Genomic DNA, 23,834 nt, shown 5'->3' with positions numbered 1-23,834 from the left:
CTTGAACGTGCCGTCCTTGGCCAGCTCTCCTGCTATCTCTCTCAGAATGACCTTCTTGATCCAAATCAGTCAGGTTTCAAGACTAGTCATTCAACTGAGACTGCTCTTCTCTGTGTCACGGAGGCGCTCCGCACTGCTAAAGCTAACTCTCTCTCCTCTGCTCTCATCCTTCTAGACCTATCGGCTGCCTTTGATACTGTGAACCATCAGATCCTCCTCTCCACCCTCTCCGAGCTGGGCATCTCCGGCGCGGCCCACGCTTGGATTGCGTCCTACCTGACAGGTCGCTCCTACCAGGTGGCGTGGCGAGAATCTGTCTCCGCACCACGTGCTCTCACCACTGGTGTCCCCCAGGGCTCTGTTCTAGGCCCTCTCCTATTCTCGCTATACACCAAGTCACTTGGCTCTGTCATATCCTCACATGGTCTCTCCTATCATTGCTATGCAGACGACACACAATTAATCTTCTCCTTTCCCCCCTCTGATAACCAGGTGGTGAATCGCATCTCTGCATGTCTGGCAGACATATCAGTGTGGATGACGGATCACCACCTCAAGCTGAACCTCGGCAAGACGGAGCTGCTCTTCCTCCCGGGGAAGGACTGCCCGTTCCATGATCTCGCCATCACGGTTGACAACTCCATTGTGTCCTCCTCCCAGAGTGCTAAGAACCTTGGCGTGATCCTGGACAACACCCTGTCGTTCTCAACTAACATCAAGGCGGTGACCCGTTCCTGTAGGTTCATGCTCTACAACATTCGCAGAGTACGACCCTGCCTCACGCAGGAAGCGGCGCAGGTCCTAATCCAGGCACTTGTCATCTCCCGTCTGGATTACTGCAACTCGCTGTTGGCTGGGCTCCCTGCCTGTGCCATTAAACCCCTACAACTCATCCAGAACGCCGCAGCCCGTCTGGTGTTCAACTTTCCCAAGTTCTCTCACGTCACCCCGCTCCTCCGCTCTCTCCACTGGCTTCCAGTTGAAGCTCGCATCCGCTACAAGACCATGGTGCTTGCCTACGGAGCTGTGAGGGGAACGGCACCTCCGTACCTTCAGGCTCTGATCAGGCCCTACACCCAAACAAGGGCACTGCGTTCATCCACCTCTGGCCTGCTCGCCTCCCTACCTCTGAGGAAGTACAGTTCCCGCTCAGCCCAGTCAAAACTGTTCGCTGCTCTGGCACCCCAATGGTGGAACAAACTCCCTCACGACGCCAGGTCAGCGGAGTCAATCACCACCTTCCGGAGACACCTGAAACCCCACCTCTTTAAGGAATACCTAGGATAGGATAAAGTAATCCTTCTAACCCCCCCCCCCCTTAAAAGAGTTAGATGCACTATTGTAAAGTGGTTGTTCCACTGGATATCATAAGGTGAATGCACCAATTTGTAAGTCGCTCTGGATAAGAGCGTCTGCTAAATGACTTAAATGTAAATGTAAATGATGAGAGAGATGTGCGCGCCTTCACGCTCTGTCCGGATGCTTTTCTCAGGTTATTTTTGATTATTTTTTTTACATCAACCTCGAGGGCTCATCTGTGCTTTTCTTTGTCTTCGATTTTGTCTCTGTTTTTTGTTGTTGTTGCAATTCCTTCCTGGTACCTTGGGGAGAAGTGTAACTGCTAATGCTATCTGTTTTTTATTTTTTAAAGTTAAACAAGTAGACCGTATGTCCTGACATGACCTCTCCATTGGAAGACGTCGATGGCTCCTTACATAAAAATGGCTTATTGGACAGTTTGACAGTATAGACAGCTACAGTACAATAGGTAAACAATATGGGGTCTAATAGTCATCAATTGTTTGAGCCCATCCAAGTAAATGTCTCATTGTTTTTACCTACATTATATGCTCAGGAGTGACATAGTTTCAGGGCCCGTATTTATATAGCATCTCAGAGCAGAAGTGCTGATCTAGGATCAGCTTTGCCTTTTTAAAAAGAACATTTATAAGATTACATGGACAAGGGGGTAGTGGATCAGCACTAATACTCTGAGACGCTTTATAAATATGGTCAATGAGCAGCTCACATCTGATCCAGGATCCTTGTCTATGGATATTTCTCAGTGTTGGCGAGGCAGACGGCGCGGCTCTTTTCCCTCTGTGCTGATCAACATGCCACGGTGTGAATTCACACCGCTTCCGTTTCATCTGTCGGTATCCAAACAGATTGTACGTTTCTGCTGTATGTTTTCAGTGTCTGTCGTGTGCTCCGAGGCTGATCCGTTCTCTGTTTGGAATTTGTTGAAACTGGAGCAGCTGTTTAAGTGAGCAATTCCCGAGACAACAAAAAGAACTCGCTCAGGACTAATGGAGAAGTTTTTTTTCCCGGCTGACTGAACAGCATTTTAATTTTAATTTTATTTACCACAACAAAGTTGACATCTCACTGTGTTTCCAAGGATCTCATTTGTCAGCATGTGAAACCAAGGGGAACAGAGCAGAAAAAAATCATCTGGGCTAGTTATGTGCTGAAAAGGTGAAACAAGGGCACTTCCATTATATCAAAAGGTCAGTGTAGAAGTGTGACGTTGGCCCTCTTCACCTCCAACGGGCGAGGGATGGGACCAGCGATCGGGGGACGTCGTGGCATTTGGTGGGAGGATGAGACGGACGGAGGTGGGTGTTGAACGGGCCTGAAAGGTTAGTCTGCTCAAGTCAAGGGAAAGAAAGAGTTTTTGAAGTGAGAGCATGAGCAAACTTTCCCCCTATCCCAGCTCTCCGCCCACACACTCCCCCGATGCCTGGAGAGAGGGAAAGGGAGAAAGAGCAATAGAGATGGTGCAGATCAAACACACCATCATGTATCATGTGAAAGCCAGGAGAGGGGGAGTAGGGGAGAGGTAGGGAGGAGAGCGAGAGAGAGCACTTTACTTGAACTCCTCTCTCTCTCTCTTAGTCACGCACTAGACTGGGTTCTTACCAACACCACAGCGCATGTCTCATCTTCAGCAGGACAACTCTGCCTCTGCACAACAAGTCGTCAGGAAAGGAAGCTGAAGGAGCTTTAACTGAATATCGCTCCAAAGGTATAATTTTTTTTTTCTTTCTATTTGTAGTACTCTCTCTGCAACGGTGACGTGGTGGGTAGAAACTCTGCTCCAGGACTTTGTGGACACCTGGTGGGGGTAGATCTGTGCGCGTCTAATCGGTGTCTCTTTCACACACACACACACAAAAGCCTACTGGAGATGAGATCCAGCTGTGCTGAGAGCAAGCCTGTATCTTCTGAACCATGCAACGTAAGTGAGGGTGTTTAAAGGTAGACTCTGTGTGTGATGGATGTGTTTTGAGGTAAAAAATAGGAAAGTTGCAGCAAGAGGAGTAAACGCTGTGCTTTGTACATTTTGCAGCACCTTGGAAGCTGTTCTAATGTTTTATAGGGGAAGGGAAAAGGGGAGACCTAGTCAGTTGTATAACCGAATGCATTCAACTGAAATGTGTCTTCCTCATTTATCCCAACCCCTCTGAATCAGAGAGGTGCGGGGGGGCTGCCTTAATCGACATCCACGTCATCGGCGCCCGGGAAACAGCGGGTTAACTGCCTTGCTCAGGGGCAGAACGACAGATTTTTACCTCGTCAGCTCGGGGATTCGATCCAGCAACCTTTCGGTTACTGCCCAACGCTCTTACCCGCCCGGATACCTGCCGCCTAGAATGACGAGTAATGCTCAGTGTGTTTCCTTTAAGTGTCGTCATTCAAATGGATTATGACAATCCATTATCCTGACATACTGTACATTGGTTTGTCTGTCTCTGTTCTATTGGCCAATGGGGTGTCTACTCTGCTTCCATTTGACCGCAAAAGGTTTTGTTGCGCTGATAAAAATCGAAGCTAGTTGATGTGTATTCTGTCTTCTCTAACCAGATGACCTAGAATATGGTCCATTCTAACGAGTAACTACCTGTCAGACCCTGTAAACAGTGAAGGCAGAAACCCGAAAAACTTTGTGCCAACCCCAATCATATGTCTAAAACCTCCAATTCCATGAAAACAAGTGACCAATTTGGTGATTTTTGGTAGTCAAGTGGTATTGGCGGTCAACAATGTATGCATATATAGCTGAATGCTTTGGCTGCTTCTGTTGTACAATAGCAGAGGAGAATTAAAGTAGACATGTAGATGACATTGTTTATCTTCTCTCCCAGCGTATGTTCCTTGTTAGCGTCATGTCTACAGTGTTGATGAGAGTAGACCTGCTTGCATAACTCAAAGGGATAGAGGTGCAGACCTGAGCTGACCTCTTACAGCAATATCCTGTCATTTGTAAAAAGGCATTTTTAATTTGTGTGTTGGAATCACAACGGACCTCCCTTCTCCTTTTTTCTAGCTATTTATATCCCCCTGCTTCTGGAGCCTGCTAGCTCCTGGGACTGTGTGTGAGATGTGGAGCTCGGCTGGTGGCATGGAATGAAATATTCAGGTGACAGAGAGGCAGATTCCTCCTGGAGATGTTTCTCTTTCTTCCCTCGGTCGGTTTCTTTTCTCACTCCGTTACACGTCACTCTAGGAGTAACTCTGTTCTCTATTCTCGACACAAGTAGATTAAGCTCCTGATATCCGAGTTAGGTCATGTATGCATTTACCAAGTAATGGTTCGTCCTGTTTGTATGATGCATTACAGGCTGCAATTTACTGCTACTAACAACCGTATTCTGTTCCACGTTCGGTGACATTTTTGGTGACGTTAGGTTTCAGTCTGTCACATGTCCGATGCATACGCATACTGTACATTGTTAGAGAAGGAAAGAAAAAGAGGGAGAAGGAGGAGAAGACAGTTTTTTTTGTTGCCCACTGGAGCACTTTCTTGCATTACACAATGGGCTCTTTTTTTTCTTCCCTGAGTTACTGCGGGAGATATCAAAGGCACTAGGGCTCTTCTTTTTAACTTTTTAACGGAGGACACAACCCCTGTCCACGTTCACTGCAACGTATCAACTATATCAAAGCCTTGTCAAGGCATTGTGAGTCCGGGCAGCGCTGTAGGCACTAAGCTGTTGGGAGCGATGAGGGAGTGCACTCTCAGGGAAATTCTCCGAGGCATACCTCGACCCACCTTGCGTGTTGCTGAACCATCACTACAGGGAAGGAAACGTAAACCAGAGCATGGAACAATGGAATTGGTTGCGTTCCCTGCCTGGTAATAACATATTCCTATTTTAATGGGTCCTTCTGTCCTATTGGCTCTGCTCTTATGGGTCCGTATCTACTCTCTGAATAATGAATGTGACTTTGTGTAGTGCTTGGATTTGCAATGAAAATAAGACGATGCAAAAGCAAAGCAAAAAAAATGGTGTCCTCTTCTAGTTGCGGATGTGTCCAACGTTGTCACAATAAGGAGGGGATCGCTATAAGAAAATGGACACTGATCATTTGAGTTCTCCAGACTCAGGCATAACACCCTTCAGTGATAGATGTTATGACGTCCATGTAGGTACAATAGTTTTTGAATATTTTGTTTATCCAGGAAGTCCCATTGAGGTCAGGAGTAGGACTGTTAGGGTGACTGTATTACCGTCACACCTGCGGTCACCAGTCATGAAGGCAGCCTGATTCCACTTGACCTTTAAGTCGCTGTAATTAGGCTTCTCCAAGCTCTGATGCTGCTGAAAGTCATTAGTAGCCTACCAAACCGCCTGGTACTCAGCACTCTATTGTCCCTCTAATCACTCTTAAAATCTAATCAAACACTTCATGAGAGCCCATGAGCTCATGTTGCGCAACATTTCTTTAGGCTATGAAATTGAGGGAGAAAACAGAGTGATGGCCTCTACTAAAGAGGAGGATCCCATCACCTTTCTATAGACTGGGCCTACTATATTTATTTCTCAACTTTCCTAATATTAAGCACATTGTTTATCTTTACAACAGGAGTATAGCCTACCTGGCTGTCATGAAAATGAACCACGGACAAAACGTCCTCCATTTGCTGTTTAAGTGCGCAGACAACATGTATTTTGTTTCCCATGACCCTGTATTGAAACGGGTGCATGATAATGGTCCATTCTAAATCATAACTAATTTCACCCATATATTATATGTAAAGACAACACTAAATTAAGAATAGTCTGATGTGTGACAATATTAGTTTATCACTTGTGAATTATGCCCAGCTTGTGCAGTAAGCAAAGAAACAGCTTGCCTTTTTTTAGCGACATTTTCAAATCCTAGTTGCACACCTCATGTAGCCTAGCCCATAGACCTACAGTTGAAGTCGGAAGTTTACATACACCTTAGCCAAATACATTTAAACTCAGTTTTTCACAATTCCTGACATTTAATCCTAGTACAAATTCCCTGTCTTAGGTCAGTTAGGATCACCACTTTATTTTAAGAATGTGAAATGTCAGAATAATAGTAGAGTGATTTATTTCAGCTTTTATTTCTTTCATCACATTCCCAGTGGGTCAGAAGTTTACACTCAATTAGTATTTGGTAGCATTGCCTTTAAATTGTTTAACTTGGGTCAAATGTTTTGGGTAGCCTTCCACAAGCTTCCCACAATAAGTTGGGTGAATTTTGGCCCATTCTTCCTGACAGAGCTGGTGTAACTGAGTCAGGTTTGTAGGCCTCCTTGCTCGCACACGCTTTCTCAGTTCTGCCCACATATTTTAGGATAGGATTGAGGTCAGGGCTTTGTGATGGCCACTCCAATACCTTGACTTTGTTGTCCTTAAGCCATTTTGTCACAACTTTGGAAGTATGCTTGGTTTCATTGTCCATTTAGAAGAACCATTTGCGACCAAGCTTTAACTTCCTGACTGATGTCTTCAGATGTTGCTTCAATATATCCACGTAATATTCCTCCCTCATGATGCCATCTATTTTGTGAAGTGCACCAGTCCCTGCTGCAGCAAAGCACCCCCACAACATGATGCTGCCACCCCCGTGCTTCACGGTTGGGATGGGGTTCTTCGTCTTGCAAGCATCCCCCTTTCTCCTCCAAACATAACGATGGTCATTATGACCAAACAGTTCTAATTTGTTTCATCAGACCAGAGGACATTTCTCCAAAAAGTACGATCTTTGTCCCCATGTGCAGTTGCAAACCGTAGTCTGGCTTTTTTAATGCCGGTTTTGGAGCAGTGGCTTCTTCCTTGCTGAGCGGCCTTTCAGGTTATGTCAATATAGGACCTGTTTTACTGTGGATATAGATACTTTTGTACCTGTTTCCTCCAGCAATTTCACAAGGTCCTTTGCTGTTGTTCTGGGATTGATTTGCACGTTTCGCACCAACGTACGTTCATCTATAGGAGACAGAATGCGTCTCCTTCCTGAGCGGTATGACGGCTGTGTGGTCCCATGGTTTCTACTTGCGTACTGTTGTTTGTACAGATGAACGTGGTACCTTCAGGCGTTTGGAAATTGCTCCCAAGGATGAACCAGACTTGTGGAGGTCTACAATTTTAAGTTTGAAGGTAGGCCTTGAAATACATCAACAGGTACACCTCCAATTGACTGAAATTGTGATATAGTGAATTATAAGTGAAATAATCTGTCTGTAAACAATTTGGAGTGGTTGAAAAACGTGTTTTAATGACTCCAACCTAAGTGTATGTAAACTTCCGACTTCAACTGTGTGCGTATATATATATATATACATCTCCTTTATTCCTTTCTCGAGCACACAGATGGGATGCCAACAGTTTAGTGAAATGTGTTTCGATGCGGAAACATGTCACTATCGATGTTCCCGAACAGATTTCATTTGGTTTCCCAAATGAAGCACTGGGTAGCTGCAGGAACAAGGTTGGAGAACCCATGGCATACAGCGTTTGGGTGGAATATCACCTGTCGGGCAGCGAGAGCATGCTCCTCAAACAGAGGTTGATGATTGAAGTGAAATAAGTGTTATTGAATTTTATTTCTCAGCTGCGCATATTAAACACATGCTCCGCTATAAGACCGAAGTAGCCTACAAAACCGGCCAGCGGGAGAGCTCGCGGCCTCCAATTCCCTATTCAAGTGCATAGAGATGACATTACTTTTTCCCATTGAAACAAATTTGACATATTAGTAAAGACGAGATTAAATTGAGAATAGTCTGATGGGTGAAAATCACTTGACGAGAGAACCGAGGCAAGGAAAAGAGCGCAGGCTTTTATTTTAGCTTCTTTATCAAATCATCAGTAGCCTGTAGTCGCACTACGCAGCCCATATCCGTTTTGATTTCTACGACATTCTAAGGTTTGTATCATTCACAACTAAAGTTGCCAAATAACTCTGAACCTGTTTCAAGCAGGGGCGTAGCCAGATTTGTTTTTGTGGGGATAGGCCTCGAAAAATTAGGATAGGCATTTTTTTCTACTTGTTTATTACGTTTATTTTGCGATGTGCACCGTATATTATTTCGTAACACAATCGTTTTATACTAGTGCATAGTACTTGCGGCAACCTCGTTACATATACAAATAATGACCTATCCCAGCATATTAAAATAAGACAGTAACTTTAGACCAGTTGCCAACAACATAAAACTCATCTTCAGGCGCACTTTAATCTCGATGGGCTAACAAGCCTATATTTGATGTTACCATGTATACCACGGCGGACAGTAATACTAGAAAAAGGTACCTTACCTTTTAGTAGACGTATCATAAGGCGTGACCTACATCACAAGGCACAGACGGCGAGGCTTTGAGTTGAATATGGTGATGATTTCATCATAATCCAATGGATCTGTCAATTCACGCTCAAAAGACCGCAAACTGAAGTGGTTCAGCCGGGCGCTTGTCATTGATGTGCGAAGATTATTTTTGTATCCTAGTTGTGGTTGAGAAAAGTCTCTCCACACTGCATTATGTCATTGGAAGTGTGACAATGATCCTTAACAGAGAGTTTATATTAGGGAAAGTATCATCAGGGCAGCTGTCAAGTACACTCATTATGGCGGAAAAGTCAAGCTTTCCCATGTTCATTTTGCGACTCAACTGCTGAATAAAAACAGTGAATTCAGCATCCTCAATTTATATTATATAATGATCGCATGTGATCTTCAGCTGCTCTTTAAGGCCGCAGGTTTGGGATTCTTTGGAAAAGGAGGCTGCCGCACGCATGATCCCATATGTGTCTTTTTGAAATCTTGAGTTGAACTCCAGTAATCTGTCTGTCTAGAATACTGTTCCAATGTTGCCTCAGGTCCCTGTCATTCTTAATGCTGGATGTTTTCCCTAATGAAGTTGTGACTACACTGTCTGCCAATTTTACAGGCAGTTTTTGCTGCCGTGATGCGCTCACATCCCAATTACTAATATCACGCAGTGGTGGGCCGTCAGGGCCTGCAAGGCCTTCTCTGCTGGCCTAAACATCATCAGAATATATATTTTTTTTAAATATATTTTCCCACAAATATGTATTAAATTATTCCCCAGAGTAAGAGTTATACTCTTCATTTCATAGCTTTCCTCTTGGTTGCACTGCTTCCAGCCCCAGGTTGAGATTTGGAGGGCTGGTCTTTATGTTAGATCTTTTATCCAATCATATTCAGCCATCATGTGTTGCCAGGGGTCTAAAATCTGCTCTCAGGCCTTCAGAATCAACAGTGCGGGCGCCTGTAGCTTAAAGTGAATGGAAATTAAAATTGTGTGTCAACCAATCAGCTTTAGAGTTGGCTATTGTACGCCTGCTGGCTGGCTCCAGTGTTACACAGGAGCCAGCTAGCAGGCCTAGGGCGTCCACGTCTTTTGATTGGATTACCAATATTGAGAGGCAGGTCCTATGGGCAGGTCTATGCAGATCTAGGAAACTCTACTAAGCTGTTTTTTGAACCCACAATGGCGGAAGGAGGAGAAGATATCGATTTCGTCGAGGATATAATTATAACGCCATTCTCAAGACGAACTTTTCAAGAAAAGTTAGACGTTGTAAGGAGAGGTCGCCCGACGCCGACGCTACAAAGCCTGTCACAGGCGGGAAAAGGGTTCGTTCGCCACTTTCAAAGTTTCAACTACGAGCGCTGTCAATGGCTCAAAGGCTCCGAGAAGCACTGCAAACTGTACTGCTGGGAATGCCTATTATTTGCAAGTGATCGATTTGGTGTTTGGAGCCACACTGGCTTTGCAAACTTGAGTTGTCTGTTAAACACTGTTTACCCAAAAATTTCAATTTGTCAATTTCAAGGTGACGCAACGCCTGGTTATACTGCGTTTCTGTCTAAATGTATAGTGTCTAGAGCCATGGCATAATTGATGATAATAAGAGGTGGATTAATTCGGGTGGGACTGTGTAGTACCTCACTGAAGGCCTAGGCCCCAGGCCCACGGCACGCCACTGATATCACGATTAATCATAATCTCTTCAATTAGCTTGAACTTTATCAAAGTCTCCCCTGAGTTATCCCTGAATGTAGAAAAGCTGCTTTTGAGGATTTCAATTAAACCAAGACAGTCCGTCACAGATAATGTAGAGCTTCGTAGCAAAATCACCAGTGTCAAACAATTTACTAAACGTGACTTAACAGGAATACAAACGTATTGTTCTGGATTTGTTGTAAGAGGGCATCGGCTTCTAATTTGGTTTGTCCACAAGCCTCTGGAAAAATCTGCAAGAACGTCTAAAATGACATCTAACGTTAGCAGTAACAGCACTTTACTCACAGACCCACCGTACATCCGTGGATGTTTCTAGCTCGATACACGGTCTATCGGGATGCAACTCTTTCTGTACTTCTATGAATCGAGCATGTCTGTGGGATCCACTCATACATGTGTGTCGCTGGTTTACTGTGTCAAACAAACTACTGACATGTCCCGACACTTTTGCCACGGTGCACAGAACCAAATTCAAAATGGTGGGAGTTGCAATGCACATATACCGCTTGCTTAAATGTTTGCTTTAGTAGGACATGTACCCCTCTGTTCCCCGACATGACTGAAGCGCCATCGAAACAAAAACCCACGCACAGAGTGGGATCCAACTCCAGGGGGTTGCAACACTTCAAGTATTTTCCGAGAAATTCCTTGTGCAGACAAATCAGCGGTTTCCGTAAACCCAACAGCTCGTTTCTTTAATCATCCCAGCCTAAATGTATCGGATGCACACAGCAAGAAGTTCTCGTTTAGATTGATCTTTGTATTCATCTGCTAGTGTGGCAAAATACGTGGAAGGCGCAGAGTGAACGTTCATCTTTTATCCTCCACAGTAACAATGACACTGCACACTCTAGCAACTCGTTCTGAATTTCAGTGCTCATAAGCTGACATTGCGAGGTAGCTCATTAAGCCGGTTATGTATTTCTGAGTCACACTTTGAGATGAAATTGAAGATTTCTAAAAAAAGTTACCTTTGTTGGTTGCGTCTTCGGTTTCTCTATGCCTTCTGAGTGGAATATCCTGCTGCATTAGAACAATATCTCTAACCACTTTAACATGTGCACGGTTTCTTTCTATAAAATCCATGTTTGCATCACCATGTATTTGGTTCAACTCAGTCCACGACTTCTAGGCCCATGGGTCACCTTATAGGATTCACGTTTTGCAAGGGCACTAGCATGTCATTTTCTATTCTCGTGTTTGCAGCAAGCATTTCTTGTGAGTTTCCAGTTATTAAATCCATCTCGTACAAATCTGAATTCGACATTTGCCCCAGGAAAGTGCCTACAAAACGTACAATAAATTGCATCTTTTGCTTTACTATACTCAATCCACACGAACTGGTCATACCACCTCGAAGAGAAGCAGCGGGATTTGCCATTTATTATACTCGAAGGGAACTTTGCTAGCTTTGGTTGACAGGCTGGTTCATCAACGACCGACTGCAGGTTCACCCCCGCCCGCAGCATCAAGAACGGTGGGGTAGGCAAGCATGCCTGGCTCAACGTGGCATTGGCAGTTGTGATTGGGCTTGTTTCTATCCTGGCGCCACCTGTTAAATGTCTCATTCTGGAAGCTATCGGTAGATTGATCCAAATTATTTTCTGGCACACACTCTTTTTCCTCCAGATGTCTTCTTTTTTTTTTTTTTACCTAGTGATCGACATTTGGTTTGCCATTGCTAGAACTACTAAATGAGTTTAGCTGGTGAGTCCATTCCAGTAAGCTAGCGTGGTAGAGCTTGCTAGCTTCTGCGCTACAAAGTTTATTCACGTGATGTTGTTCAGGTAACCATTTTTAACCAACAGTTGGAGGCCAACTTGATTGTCGCAGACTATTTCTTTGTTACATTATATTAAAATGGCCCATAGAAAATAAATCTCACATGCATTTCTTTTTTTAAAGTATAATAAAATAAATACAAAAAAAAGTATATTGAATAATAATAGTAATAATTACTTGGGGTAGGCCTGAGATCAAACTGCAGGCCTACCCGTGGCTAAGCCGCCGGTTTCAAGTGATCACTTTATGCTCAATATAGCCACGTCATATGTGTACCGTAATGGAAAAAAATCCTTTACATTTTTTTCCAGCTAAGTTAATTTATATTCTTCTAACTATAAAATAATGGCATGGGACTTATAAGCATATCTTGTCAGCTAAATGAACAAGCCAACAGCCTATGGCATGGAGAATAGCCTGATAACATACAGTAGGACAACTCATATATACGTGGTGTATATTAAATTGATATATTATACTTTTTTAGCGGCTTGTGTGTGTGTGGAGGCCTGGAGATGCTAAAAGTGTTTATGTTAATTAATGGTCAATTACCGTGAGACCTGGCAGTCTTTTGCATGACAATAACCTGACAAAATGTCATGACCACAACAGCCCTACTCAGGAGACCTCACTTACCAGGGAGACGTTGTCACTGTTATGTCAGACCATGTTAACCTAAGTCTGTTTCTCTGTTGTTCCGGCAGCACCCAGCAGGGTTGGAGGCCATCAGCCCAAGTGAGGAGGTGACTGACATGGAGGACAATGAGGAAGAGGACCTGGGAGTGTTGGACGACCAGCGGAGCATCATCCTGCACCTCCTCTCCCAGCTCAAACTGGGCATGGACCTCACCCGGGTAAGACGGCCTGCTCTCTCGTCATAGTTTTCCCTCGGAATGTTAGAGCTGGTATGGCCAACACAATGTTTACCGGTTCACTGACGGAATAGGAATGTCTTGATTCCTGTTTTAGGAAGTACAGATTACAGTGTGCTGGTATGTCCATTTCACTCGCCTGCTCAGTTGAATATGATCATCAATGGCATCAAAACAGTCATGGAATGACAATTAAAAAGCTTTTAGTTCAAATGATGGCTATTGCTCCTCTTTATTACTGTTCCCTATCAGCACTCTAGTGAAGTGTCTCCCTCATGTGGTTTAACGGTCGCCTCCGACCCTGTTTACCAGGTGGTGCTGCCCACGTTCATCCTGGAGAAGCGCTCCTTGCTGGAGATGTATGCTAATTTCATGGCCCACCCGGACATGTTCCTGTCCATCACGGCTGGTGCCACGGCGGAGGACCGCATCGTACGCTTCGTCGAGTACTACCTTACCGCTTTCCACGAGGGCCGCAAAGGAGCTGTGGCCAAGAAGCCCTACAACCCGGCGCTGGGCGAGACCTTCCACTGTTCCTGGGAGGTGCCTCGGGACAGAGTGAGGCCCCTCAGATCTCAGGGCCCCAGGGAACCAGCCTCCAGGGGCCCCAACAACACCCAACAGCAGGACGGTCCGTCGGGCGCCGAGTGTTACCGCGTTCGCTTCATGGCCGAGCAGGTGTCCCACCACCCGCCTGTCTCGGGGTTCTACTGCGAGTGCCCAGAGAGGAGGATGTGTGTCAATGCCCACGTGTGGACGAGAAGCAAGTTCATGGGCATGTCCATTGGTGTGTCCATGATAGGGGAAGGTGAGTGAAAATATGAGCTTCCGGTTCCGTTGAGGCTCAGCTAAAAGCTGACACCATAAGTACATGACTGAGTTCAAATCATATACTTTTCTTAAGCTTATGCTCATGTTTTGGAATATACATGGAGATACAGTTGGTGGCAGTTTGAAATGGCATTAGCAACGCGCATGTCCCGCCCACCTGAGGATCTGTGTTTTTCAGCCATCTATTTCCTGTGTTTGAGGGGTGCAAAAGTCTTGTCACTTAAATATCGCTGGTTTGATTGCTTTCATTTTACTTTCGTATTCTTGCTTGTGCCTGTCGTTATTTTCCCCATGTAACCTGTCAAACACACCCATGAAATGGTCTCAATGGAATACATTGTCGTCCCGTTGCAGCTATGAGAACGCTAAAGCTTAGTCTGGGATTAAACGCATCGTCTCCACACTTACATCACAAGAAAGAGAAGGCCGACAACTTTATTTTGATGGATGTCAATTATTTGTGGAATTGAAAAAATTTATTATTTTACAAATTAGATGCGCTAAAATAAAATAAACTTCTGAAAATAAAGAATCGGATTATAGTTATATTATTTCTCAAATCGCATACAGTGTGTATGGAGAGGAGTAATCTAGAGCCAAGCGTGTTGATTTTCAATCCGAGGGTATCCTGCACTTGTTGAATTATGCAACAGAAGGTGACAACAACAGTAATTAACGAGGCAGTCTAGACAGAGCAGGTGAGTGCAGGAAGGCCTAGACAGAGCAGGTGAGTGCAGGAAGGCCTAGACAGAGCAGGTGAGTGCAGGAAGGCCTAGACAGAGCAGGTGAGTGCAGGAAGGCTAGACAGAGCAGGTGAGTGCAGGCAGCCTAGACAGAGCAGGTGAGTGCAGGAAGGCCTAGACAGAGCAGGTGAGTGCAGGCAGCCTAGACAGAGCAGGTGAGTGCAGGCAGCCTAGACAGGGCAGGTGAGTGCAGGCAGGCCTAGACAGGGCAGGTGAGTGCAGGCAGGCCTAGACAGAGCAGGTGAGTGCAGGCAGCCTAGACAGGGCAGGTGAGTGCAGGCAGCCTAGACAGAGCAGGTGAGTGCAGGAAGGCCTAGACAGAGCAGGTGAGTGCAGGCAGCCTAGACAGAGCAGGTGAGTGCAGGAAGGCCTAGACAGAGCAGGTGAGTGCAGGAAGGCCTAGACAGAGCAGGTGAGTGCAGGAAGGCCTAGACAGAGCTGGTGAGTGCAGGAAGGCCTAGACAGAGCTGGTGAGTGCAGGAAGGCCTAGACAGAGCTGGTGAGTGCAGGAAGGCCTAGACAGAGCTGGTGAGTGCAGGAAGGCCTAGACAGAGCTGGTGAGTGCAGGAAGGCCTAGATAGAGCTGGTGAGTGCAGGAAGGCCTAGATAGAGCTGGTGAGTGCAGGAAGGCCTAGACAGAGCTGGTGAGTGCAGGAAGGCCTAGACAGAGCTGGTGAGTGCAGGAAGGCCTAGACAGAGCAGGTGAGTGCAGGAAGGCCTAGACAGAGCTGGTGAGTGCAGGAAGGCCTAGACAGAGCAGGTGAGTGCAGGAAGGCCTAGACAGAGCTGGTGAGTGCAGGAGGGCCTAGACAGAGCTGGTGAGTGCAGGAAGGCCTAGACAGAGCTGGTGAGTGCAGGAAGGCCTAGACAGAGCTGGTGAGTGCAGGAAGGCCTAGACAGAGCTGGTGAGTGCAGGAAGGCCTAGACAGAGCTGGTGAGTGCAGGAAGGACTAGACAGAGCTGGTGAGTGCAGGAAGGCCTAGACAGAGCTGGTGAGTGCAGGAAGGCCTAGACAGAGCTGGTGAGTGCAGGAAGGCCTAGACAGAGCTGGTGAGTGCAGGAAGGCCTAGACAGAGCAGGTGAGTGCAGGAAGGCCTAGACAGAGCAGGTGAATGAAGGAAGGCCTAGACAGAGCTGGTGAGTGCAGGAAGGCCTAGACAGAGCTGGTGAGTGCAGGAAGGCCTAGACAGAGCAGGTGAGTGCAGGAAGGCCTAGACAGAGCTGGTGAGTGCAGGAAGGCCTAGACAGAGCTGGTGAGTGCAGGAAGGCCTAGACAGAGCTGGTGAGTGCAGGAAGGCCTAGACAGAGCTGGTGAGTGCAGGCTTGTTCCACTCCTTTATGTTAATATATGCAAAAAGAATACCCCCATGTATTTATGCAAATTAGAGTACTACAATTTTTTATTTTAACACAATATTTAAAAAATACCTGATACCTTTAGAGGAAATAAGTGAGATTTTTACAATAACTGTAATACCTGAATTCCCACCAAAATCCCTGAGCTCCATAAATGATTTGCCCCTGCCAGGAAAATGTTTATATTTAAGTCCATATCTGATGGAGTTTTTTCTTTGTAAAAGTTTGGAGTATCTTCATCCATTGTCCAACTGTTGCATGTATTAGAATTGTTTTTAAAACCTTTCAACAATTTTGAATACTGCAGCCAGTTTTTACTCTCGTACTGTACTTATCCATTGTGCATAGTCCTATGGAAGAGTATGCAAGTTCTCTGATGACAATCAATACATGAGTCCTCTATCTGCCCTCATGATGCCACAATGTAGGCTTTTCTGAATGAGTCACACAATGGTGACCCTCTCACATTTAGAGGCCTGTGTGGTTTGGCATCTTTGAGTAATGTGCCTCTAATGAAAATATAATAATTTTTTTAAGCGGACGATATTTTGTGCTGCATTGATCGGTGCTGATTAAGATGATGTCAGATGGCGAGGTAAGCATGTGTCAATCAGCTCCTGCTGTGATTTGCGGTGGGTTGTCGTGGACAGCACGGTGTGTTGTCGTGGAGAGCGCGGCGGGTTGTCGTGGAGAGCGCGGCGGGTTGTCGTGGAGAGCGCGGCGGGTTGTCGTGGAGAGCGCGGCGGGTTGTCGTGGAGAGCGCGGCGGGTTGTCGTGGAGAGCGCGGCGGGTTGTCGTGGAGAGCGCGGCGGGTTGTCGTGGAGAGCGCGGCGGGTTGTCGTGGACAGCGCGGCGGGTTGTCGTGGAGAGCGCGGCGCGTTGTCGTGGAGAGCGCGGCGGGTTGTCGTGAAGAGCGCGGCGGGTTGTCGTGGAGAGCGCGGCGGGTTGTCGTGGAGAGCGCGGCGGGTTGTCGTGGAGAGCGCGGCGGGTTGTCGTGGAGAGCGCGGCGGGTTGTCGTGGAGAGCGCGGCGGGTTGTCGTGGAGAGCGCGGCGTGTTGTCGTGGAGAGCGCGGCGGGTTGTCGTGGAGAGCGCGGCGGGTTGTCGTGGAGAGCGCGGCGGGTTGTCGTGGAGAGCGCGGCGGGTTGTCGTGGAGAGCGCGGCGGGTTGTCGTGGAGAGCGCGGCGCGTTGTCGTGGAGAGCGCGGCGGGTTGTCGTGAAGAGCGCGGCGGGTTGTCGTGGAGAGCGCGGCGGGTTGTCGTGGAGAGCGCGGCGGGTTGTCGTGGAGATCGCGGCGGGTTGTCGTGGAGAGCGCGGCGGGTTGTCGTGGAGAGCGCGGCGGGTTGTCGTGGAGAGCGCGGCGGGTTGTCGTGGAGAGCGCGGCGGGTTGTCGTGGAGAGCGCGGCGTGTTGTCGTGGAGAGCGCGGCGTGTTGTCGTGGAGAGCGCGGCGTGTTGTCGTGGAGAGCGCGGCGTGTTGTCGTGGAGAGCGCGGCGTGTTGTCGTGGAGAGCGCGGCGGGTTGTCGTGGAGAGCGCGGCGGGTTGTCGTGGAGAGCACGGTTGGTCAATGTGGGGGTTTAGCTAAAAAGAGGATCAATTGTGTCTGTACTGACGGTATTATAAATGCTAGATTGTTATGCCTCTATGCTCTCGACCAAAGACAGTATTCATTCAGTGACATTGGACATATAGTACAGTACATTGCATACACAGTATGAAGAGGTGGACAAGGTAAGACCAAAGGGTCGAGGAGAGGGCTCGATTGTGAAGGAAGTGTTTCCCACTTGTGATATAGCCAAACGAGTATATGCCAGCCAGTCATGTGATGACCTTCCACGTGATTTCTCTCCAGACTCAATTAGGGTGTTTTCACATTTAGTCACATACAGATCTCATTCCTCGTTAAAGTGAACTCTGGGGTAAAACCAAGCAAAACAACTAAGTTCTCGTTGTGTTCACACTGCCTTTGAATGAGGACTCAACTCTTTTACCAGTTCACTTCACCTATTTTGTGATCCGAGTCATCTTTGCGTTCACATTGCTCCGTTTAGAATGGAACCAAGATCTTTCTCCAACATTCACCCAATGCACTCTGGGTTTTTATAAAGTGCAGGACAAGCCATTCCATCAAAATGTGTTATCACACAGCTAGATATACCGACTTACATATTGGAAGCTAATAGATTGCATTTAGTTAAAAGACGAGACATAATCATTGTAATCAGACGATACTATTAACATGTACATGTTATTGGTAACAGAATAAACAGCAGAAGAATAACTGCAGATTAAATAATGCTGTAATCGGAAATTGTACACCCAATGTAGGCTACCGTCGCTTTAAGAGCTGAAATGGATTTTGTACCCTATGTTGTGATTGTCACCAAATATGCTGTCGTCTTTTCACCCTATTCCAACCCCCACAATCGAATAAACAGCTTATGAAGCTCTCTTGGAATTTCTGTGCATCCTTGACGATCACTAATCAACAGGCCTAACCAAAAACAGCACGTTTTTTGGGGGGGCGAACCTCCACAAATGTCATCTTCTCTCTATTTTGGCACTAATGTCAGAGGGTTTATTGCAGTAGTCTAATGGGCGGTGCAGGAATAATGACAAGCAAACAGGACTGTGAAATTCAAGCGAACCGAACTCAGGCCACCTCTTGAGATGGTCTCCGTTTGGTTCGCTTTCGGGGGCTCTTTTGAGGGGGTCTGAGTTCCTTTGCAGTATTCAAACTGCACACAAATTAAGCGAAACCAATTTGAGTTCACAAAAATTGGCTTAAATGGACCAAGTGTGAAAACACCCTTATACTAGTTAGCAATAATATGTATTTTATTGTATTTATTTAACCCTTATTTTACCAGGTAAGTTGACTGAGAACACAGTGTCATTTACAGCAACGACCTGGGGAAAGGTTACAGGGTTGAGGAGGGGGGGGGGGGGGTGAAGGAGCCAATTGTAAACTGGGGATGATTAGGTGACCGTGATGGTATGAGGGTCAAGATTAGGAATGTAGCCAGGACACCGGGGTTAACACCCCTACTCTTACGATAAGTGCCATGGGATCTTTAGTGACCACAGAGAGTCGGGACACACGTTTAACGTCCCATCCGTCCCATTCCGGAAGAGTTAGACTGCTCATAAGATAGTTAACGGTAGAGGGCAATGGCAGTGAATGGATGCTGATTCCATTGTTTATGCTTCCCTATGGTTCACTATAGGGTTTAAAGTGATAACCCCCATAGGTTTTTTTGTAGTGGAAGATGATTGATTTCATGAGTAAGACATGAAAGCAATAGGTCAACCCCCAGAAGAGCAGTAGCTGGTGGGATTATTTATTTGTCCTATATGGCTTTATGACCAAACAGACTGTACGGTGATGTAGGTGAAGAGATGTTGTAGGTCAGAGTTCACTTTAACGTCCTCCCTTACGGGGAATCATCATGTCCATGAGTCCCAAATCATATTTATTTATATAGCCCTTCTTACATCAGCTGATATCTCAAAGTGCTGTACAGAAACCCAGCCTAAAACCCCAAACAGCAAGCAATGCAGGTGTAGAAGCATGGTGGCTAGGGAAATCTCCCTAGAAAGGCCAAAACCTAGGAAGAAACCTAGAGAGGAACCAGGCTATGAGGGGTGGCCAGTCCTCTTCTGGCTGTGCCGGGTGGAGATTATAACAGAACATGGCCAAGATGTTCAAATGTTCATAAATGACCAGCATGGTCAAATAATAATAATCACAGTAGTTGTCGAGGGTGCAGCAAGTCAGCACCTCAGGAGTAAATGTCAGTTGGCTTTTCATAGCCGATCATTAAGAGTATCTCTACCGCTCCTGCTGTCTCTAGAGAGTTGAAAACAGCAGGTCTGGGACAGGTAGCACGTCCGGTGAACAGGTCAGGGTTCCATAGCCGCAGGCAGAACAGTTGAAACTGGAGTAGCAGCACGGCCAGGTGGACTGGGGACAGCAAGGAGTCATCATGCCAGGTAGTCCTGAGGCATGGTCCTAGGGCTCAGGTCCTCCGAGAGAGAGAAAGAAAGAGCGAATTAGAGAGACCATACTTAAATTCACACAGGACACCGGATAAGACAGGAGAAGTACTCCAGATATAACAAACTGACCCTAGCCCCCCGACACAAACTACTGCGGCATAAATACTGGAGGCTGAGACAGGAGGGGTCAGGAGACACTGTGGCCCCATCCGATGAGACCCCCGGACAGGGCCAAACAGGCAGGATATAACCCCACCCACTTTGCCAAAGCACAACCCCCACACCACTAGAGGGATATCTTCAACCACCAACTTACCATCCTGAGACAAGGCTGAGTATAGCCCACAGAGATCTCCGCCACGGCACAACCAAAGGGGGGGCGCCAACCCAGACAGGAATATCACGTCAGTGACTCAACCCACTCAAGTGATGCACCCCTCCTAGGGACGGCATGGAAGAGCACCAGTAACCCAGTGACTCAGCCCCTGTAATAGGGTTAGAGGCAGAGAATCCCAGTGGAGAGAGGGGAACCGGCCAGGCAGAGACAGCAAGGGCGGTTCGTTGCTCCAGAGCCTTTCCGTTCACCTTCACACTCCTGGGCCAGACTACACTCAATCATAAGACCTACTGAAGAGATGAGTCTTCAGTAAAGACTTAAAGGTTGAGACCGAGTCTGCGTCTCTCACATGGGTAGGCAGACCATTCCATAAAAATGGAGGTCTATAGGAGAAAGCCCTGCCTCCAGCTGTTTGATTAGAAATTCTAGGGACAGTAAGGAGGCCTGTGTCTTGTGACCATAGCGTACGTGTAGGTATGTACGGCAGGACCAAATCGGAAAGATAGGTAGGAGCAAGCCCATGTAACGCTTTGTAGGTTAGCAGTAAATCCTTGAAATCAGCCCTTGCCTTAACAGGAAGCCAGTGTAGGGAGGCTAGCACTGGAGTAATATGATCACATTTTTTGGTTCTAGTCAGGATTCTAGCAGCCGTGTTTAGCACTAACTGAAGTTTATTTAGTGCTTTAGCCGGAAAGTAGAGCATTGCAGTAGTCTAACCTAGAAGTAACAAAAGCATGGATTAATTTTTCTGCATCATTTTTGGACAGAAAGTTTCTGATTTTTGCAATGTTATGTAGATGGAAAAAAGCTGTCCTTGAAACAGTCTTGATATGTTCGTCAAAAGAGAGATCAGGGTCCAGAGTAACGCCGAGGTCCTTCAGTTTTATTTGAGACGACTGTACAACCATCAAGATTAATTGTCAGATTCAACAGAAGATCTCTTGCAAAAGATCTCTTCTGTCTGAGTTTAAAAGTAGAACGTTTGCAGCCATCCACTTCCTTATGTCTGAAACACAGGCTTCTAGCGAGGACAATTTTGGGGCTTCACCATGTTTCATTGACATGTACAGCTGTGTGTCATCCGCATAGCAGTGAAAGTTAATATTATGTTCTCGAATGACATCCCCAAGAGGTAAAATATATAGTGAAAACAATAGTGGTCCTAAAACGGAACCTTGAGGAACACCGAAATTTACAGATGATTTGTCAGAGGACAAACTGCTATCTTTCCGACTGATAAGATCTAAACCAGGCCAGAACTTGTCCGTGTAGACCAATTTGGGTTTCCAATCTCTCCAAAAGAATGTGGTGATCGATGGTATCAAAATCAGCACTAAGGTCTAGGAGCACGAGGACAGATGCAGAGCCTCGGTCTGACGCCATTAAAAGGTAATTTACCACCTTCACAAGTGCAGTCTCAGTGCTATGATGGGGTCTAAAACCAGACTGAAGCATTTCGTATACATTGTTTGTCTTCAGGAAGGCAGTGAGTTGCTGTGCAACAGCTTTTTCCCAAAAATGGGAGAGGAATGGGAGATTCGATTATAGGCCAATTAGTTAAAAAAAATATTTTCAGGGTCAAGGTTTGGCTTTTTCAAGAGAGGCTTTATTACTGCCACTTTTAGTGAGTTTGGTTCACATCCGGTGGCTAGAGAGCCGTTTATTATGTTCAACATAGGAGGGACAAGCACAGGAAGCAGCTCTTTCAGTAGTTTAGTTGGAATAGGGTCCAGTATGCAGCTTGAAGGTTTAGAGGCCATGATTATTTTCATCATTGTGTCAAGAGATATAGTACTAAAACACTTAAGTGTCTCTCTTGATCCTAGGTCCTGGCAGAGTTGTGCAGACTCAGGACAACTGAGCTTTGGAGGAATATGCAGATTTAAAGAGGAGTCCGTAATTTGCTTTCTAACGATCATGATCTTTTCCTCAAAAAAGTTCATGAATTTATTACTGCTGAAGTGAAAGCCATCCTCTCTTGGGGAATGCTGCTTTTTAGTTAGCTTTGCGACCGTATCAAAAATAAATTTAGGATTGTTCTTATTTTCCTCAATTAAGTTGGAAAAATAGGATGATCGAGCAGCAGTGAGGGCTCTTCGATACTGCACGGTACTGTCTTTCCAAGCTAGTCAGAAGACTTCCAGTTTGGTGTGGCGCCATTTCCGTTCCAATTTTCTGGAAGCTTGCTTCAGAGCTCAGGTATTTTCTGTATACCAGGGAGCTAGTTTCTTATGACAAATGTTTTTAGTTTTTAGGAGTGCAACTGCATGTAGGGTATTGCGCAAGGTTAAATTGAGTTCCTCAGTTAGGTGGTTAACTGATTTTTGTCCTCTGACGTCCTTGGATAGGCAGAGGGAGTCTGGAAGGACATCAAGGAATCTTTGGGTTGTCTGAGAATTTATAGCATGACTTTTGATGCTCCTTGGTTGGGGTCTGAGCAGAGATGTGTCTGTGAACAAAGGGAGAGAAATCAATGCATTTGGCGACGCGGGGTCGTGCACAGTGGGTGTCCGCCGTTCTGCCAGAGTAACTGGGAAAACCTTGGTTGATGATGCTCACCATTTGTTGTTAACGAGGCCCTTTTTTCCCTGTTCAACTCAAACACTAATGAAGAGTGAACATTTCACAGGCATTCTTCTACCCAGCGAAAATATTCATCCTAGAGGAGTATATTTATGGTATGGAGATACTGTATCTTGCAAAGGATTTTTTTCCACGTACAGTATTTCCCTTCTAGTCTCTGCAAAATCTTCTGCATTATTCTACGGAATGTACAGTTTTATTAGACATTGGTGTAAATTAGTGACTGGCGCTTGGCTACACTAGTATAGCCAGGTCCCAGATCTGTTTGTGCTATCATGTCAACTCCTTGTCAGTTGTCACTCATTGTCTTAACCAAACATGAACAATGGTTGGAAGAGGTGGCAACTGGCCTGGAACCAGACTTGAACCAGGGAGATGCTGCCCTTTATCTGGTCTGACTCTTTGAGTCACTTTACCCCTACCTACATGTACAAATTACCTCGACTAACCTGTACCCCCACACATTGACTCGGCACCAGTACCCCCTGTATACAGCTTCGTTGTTATGTCATTTTGTAACTTTTTATTTCATTTTTTACTTTAGTTTATTTAGTAAATATTTTCTTAACTCTATTTCTTGAACTGCATTGTTGGTTAGGGACTCGTAAGTAAGCATTTCACGGTAAGGTCTACCTACACCTGTTGTATTCGGCAGCATGTGACAAAAATGCGATTTGATATTTCCCCCTCTGCTGCCCAGGGACCTTGTGCCTCCTGGAGCATGACGAGGAGTATGTGTTCACGCTGCCCTGTGCCTACGCCCGCTCCATCCTCACCGTGCCATGGGTGGAGCTGGGTGGCAAAGTCACCATCACCTGTGCCAAGAGTGGCTACTCAGCCACCGTCACGTTCCACACCAAGCCTTTCTATGGAGGGAAGGTACACAGGTGGGTCTCTGAATATGTGTGTGTGAGAGCGAGGGAGAGATTGCTTTGGCAATGTGAACATACTGTATGTTTCCCATGCCAATAAAGCCCATTGAATTGAGAGAGGATTTGAATGCTCTGTATTGAAATGATTGGAA

The 23,834-nt window shown here is 46.1% G+C and overlaps 1 protein-coding gene across 1 annotated transcript in view; it reads left to right on the top strand.

Annotated features, from left to right (window-relative positions):
* Positions 1-23,834, top strand: part of LOC139554257 (oxysterol-binding protein-related protein 10-like) — a 129,784-nt gene that overhangs the window by 102,820 nt on the left and 3,130 nt on the right. The window contains exons 8-10 of the mRNA XM_071366999.1: positions 12,797-12,946; positions 13,277-13,772; positions 23,511-23,697. Of these exons, the coding sequence (XP_071223100.1) occupies positions 12,797-12,946; positions 13,277-13,772; positions 23,511-23,697 (833 nt within the window). The remainder of the gene's footprint in view (positions 1-12,796; positions 12,947-13,276; positions 13,773-23,510; positions 23,698-23,834) is intronic.

Source organism: Salvelinus alpinus, chromosome 26 (assembly GCF_045679555.1).
Source record: "Salvelinus alpinus chromosome 26, SLU_Salpinus.1, whole genome shotgun sequence".
Taxonomy (NCBI): domain Eukaryota; kingdom Metazoa; phylum Chordata; class Actinopteri; order Salmoniformes; family Salmonidae; genus Salvelinus; species Salvelinus alpinus.
The sequence above is the reverse complement of the archived record's forward strand: the minus strand, read 5'-3'. Positions and strand labels throughout refer to the sequence as shown.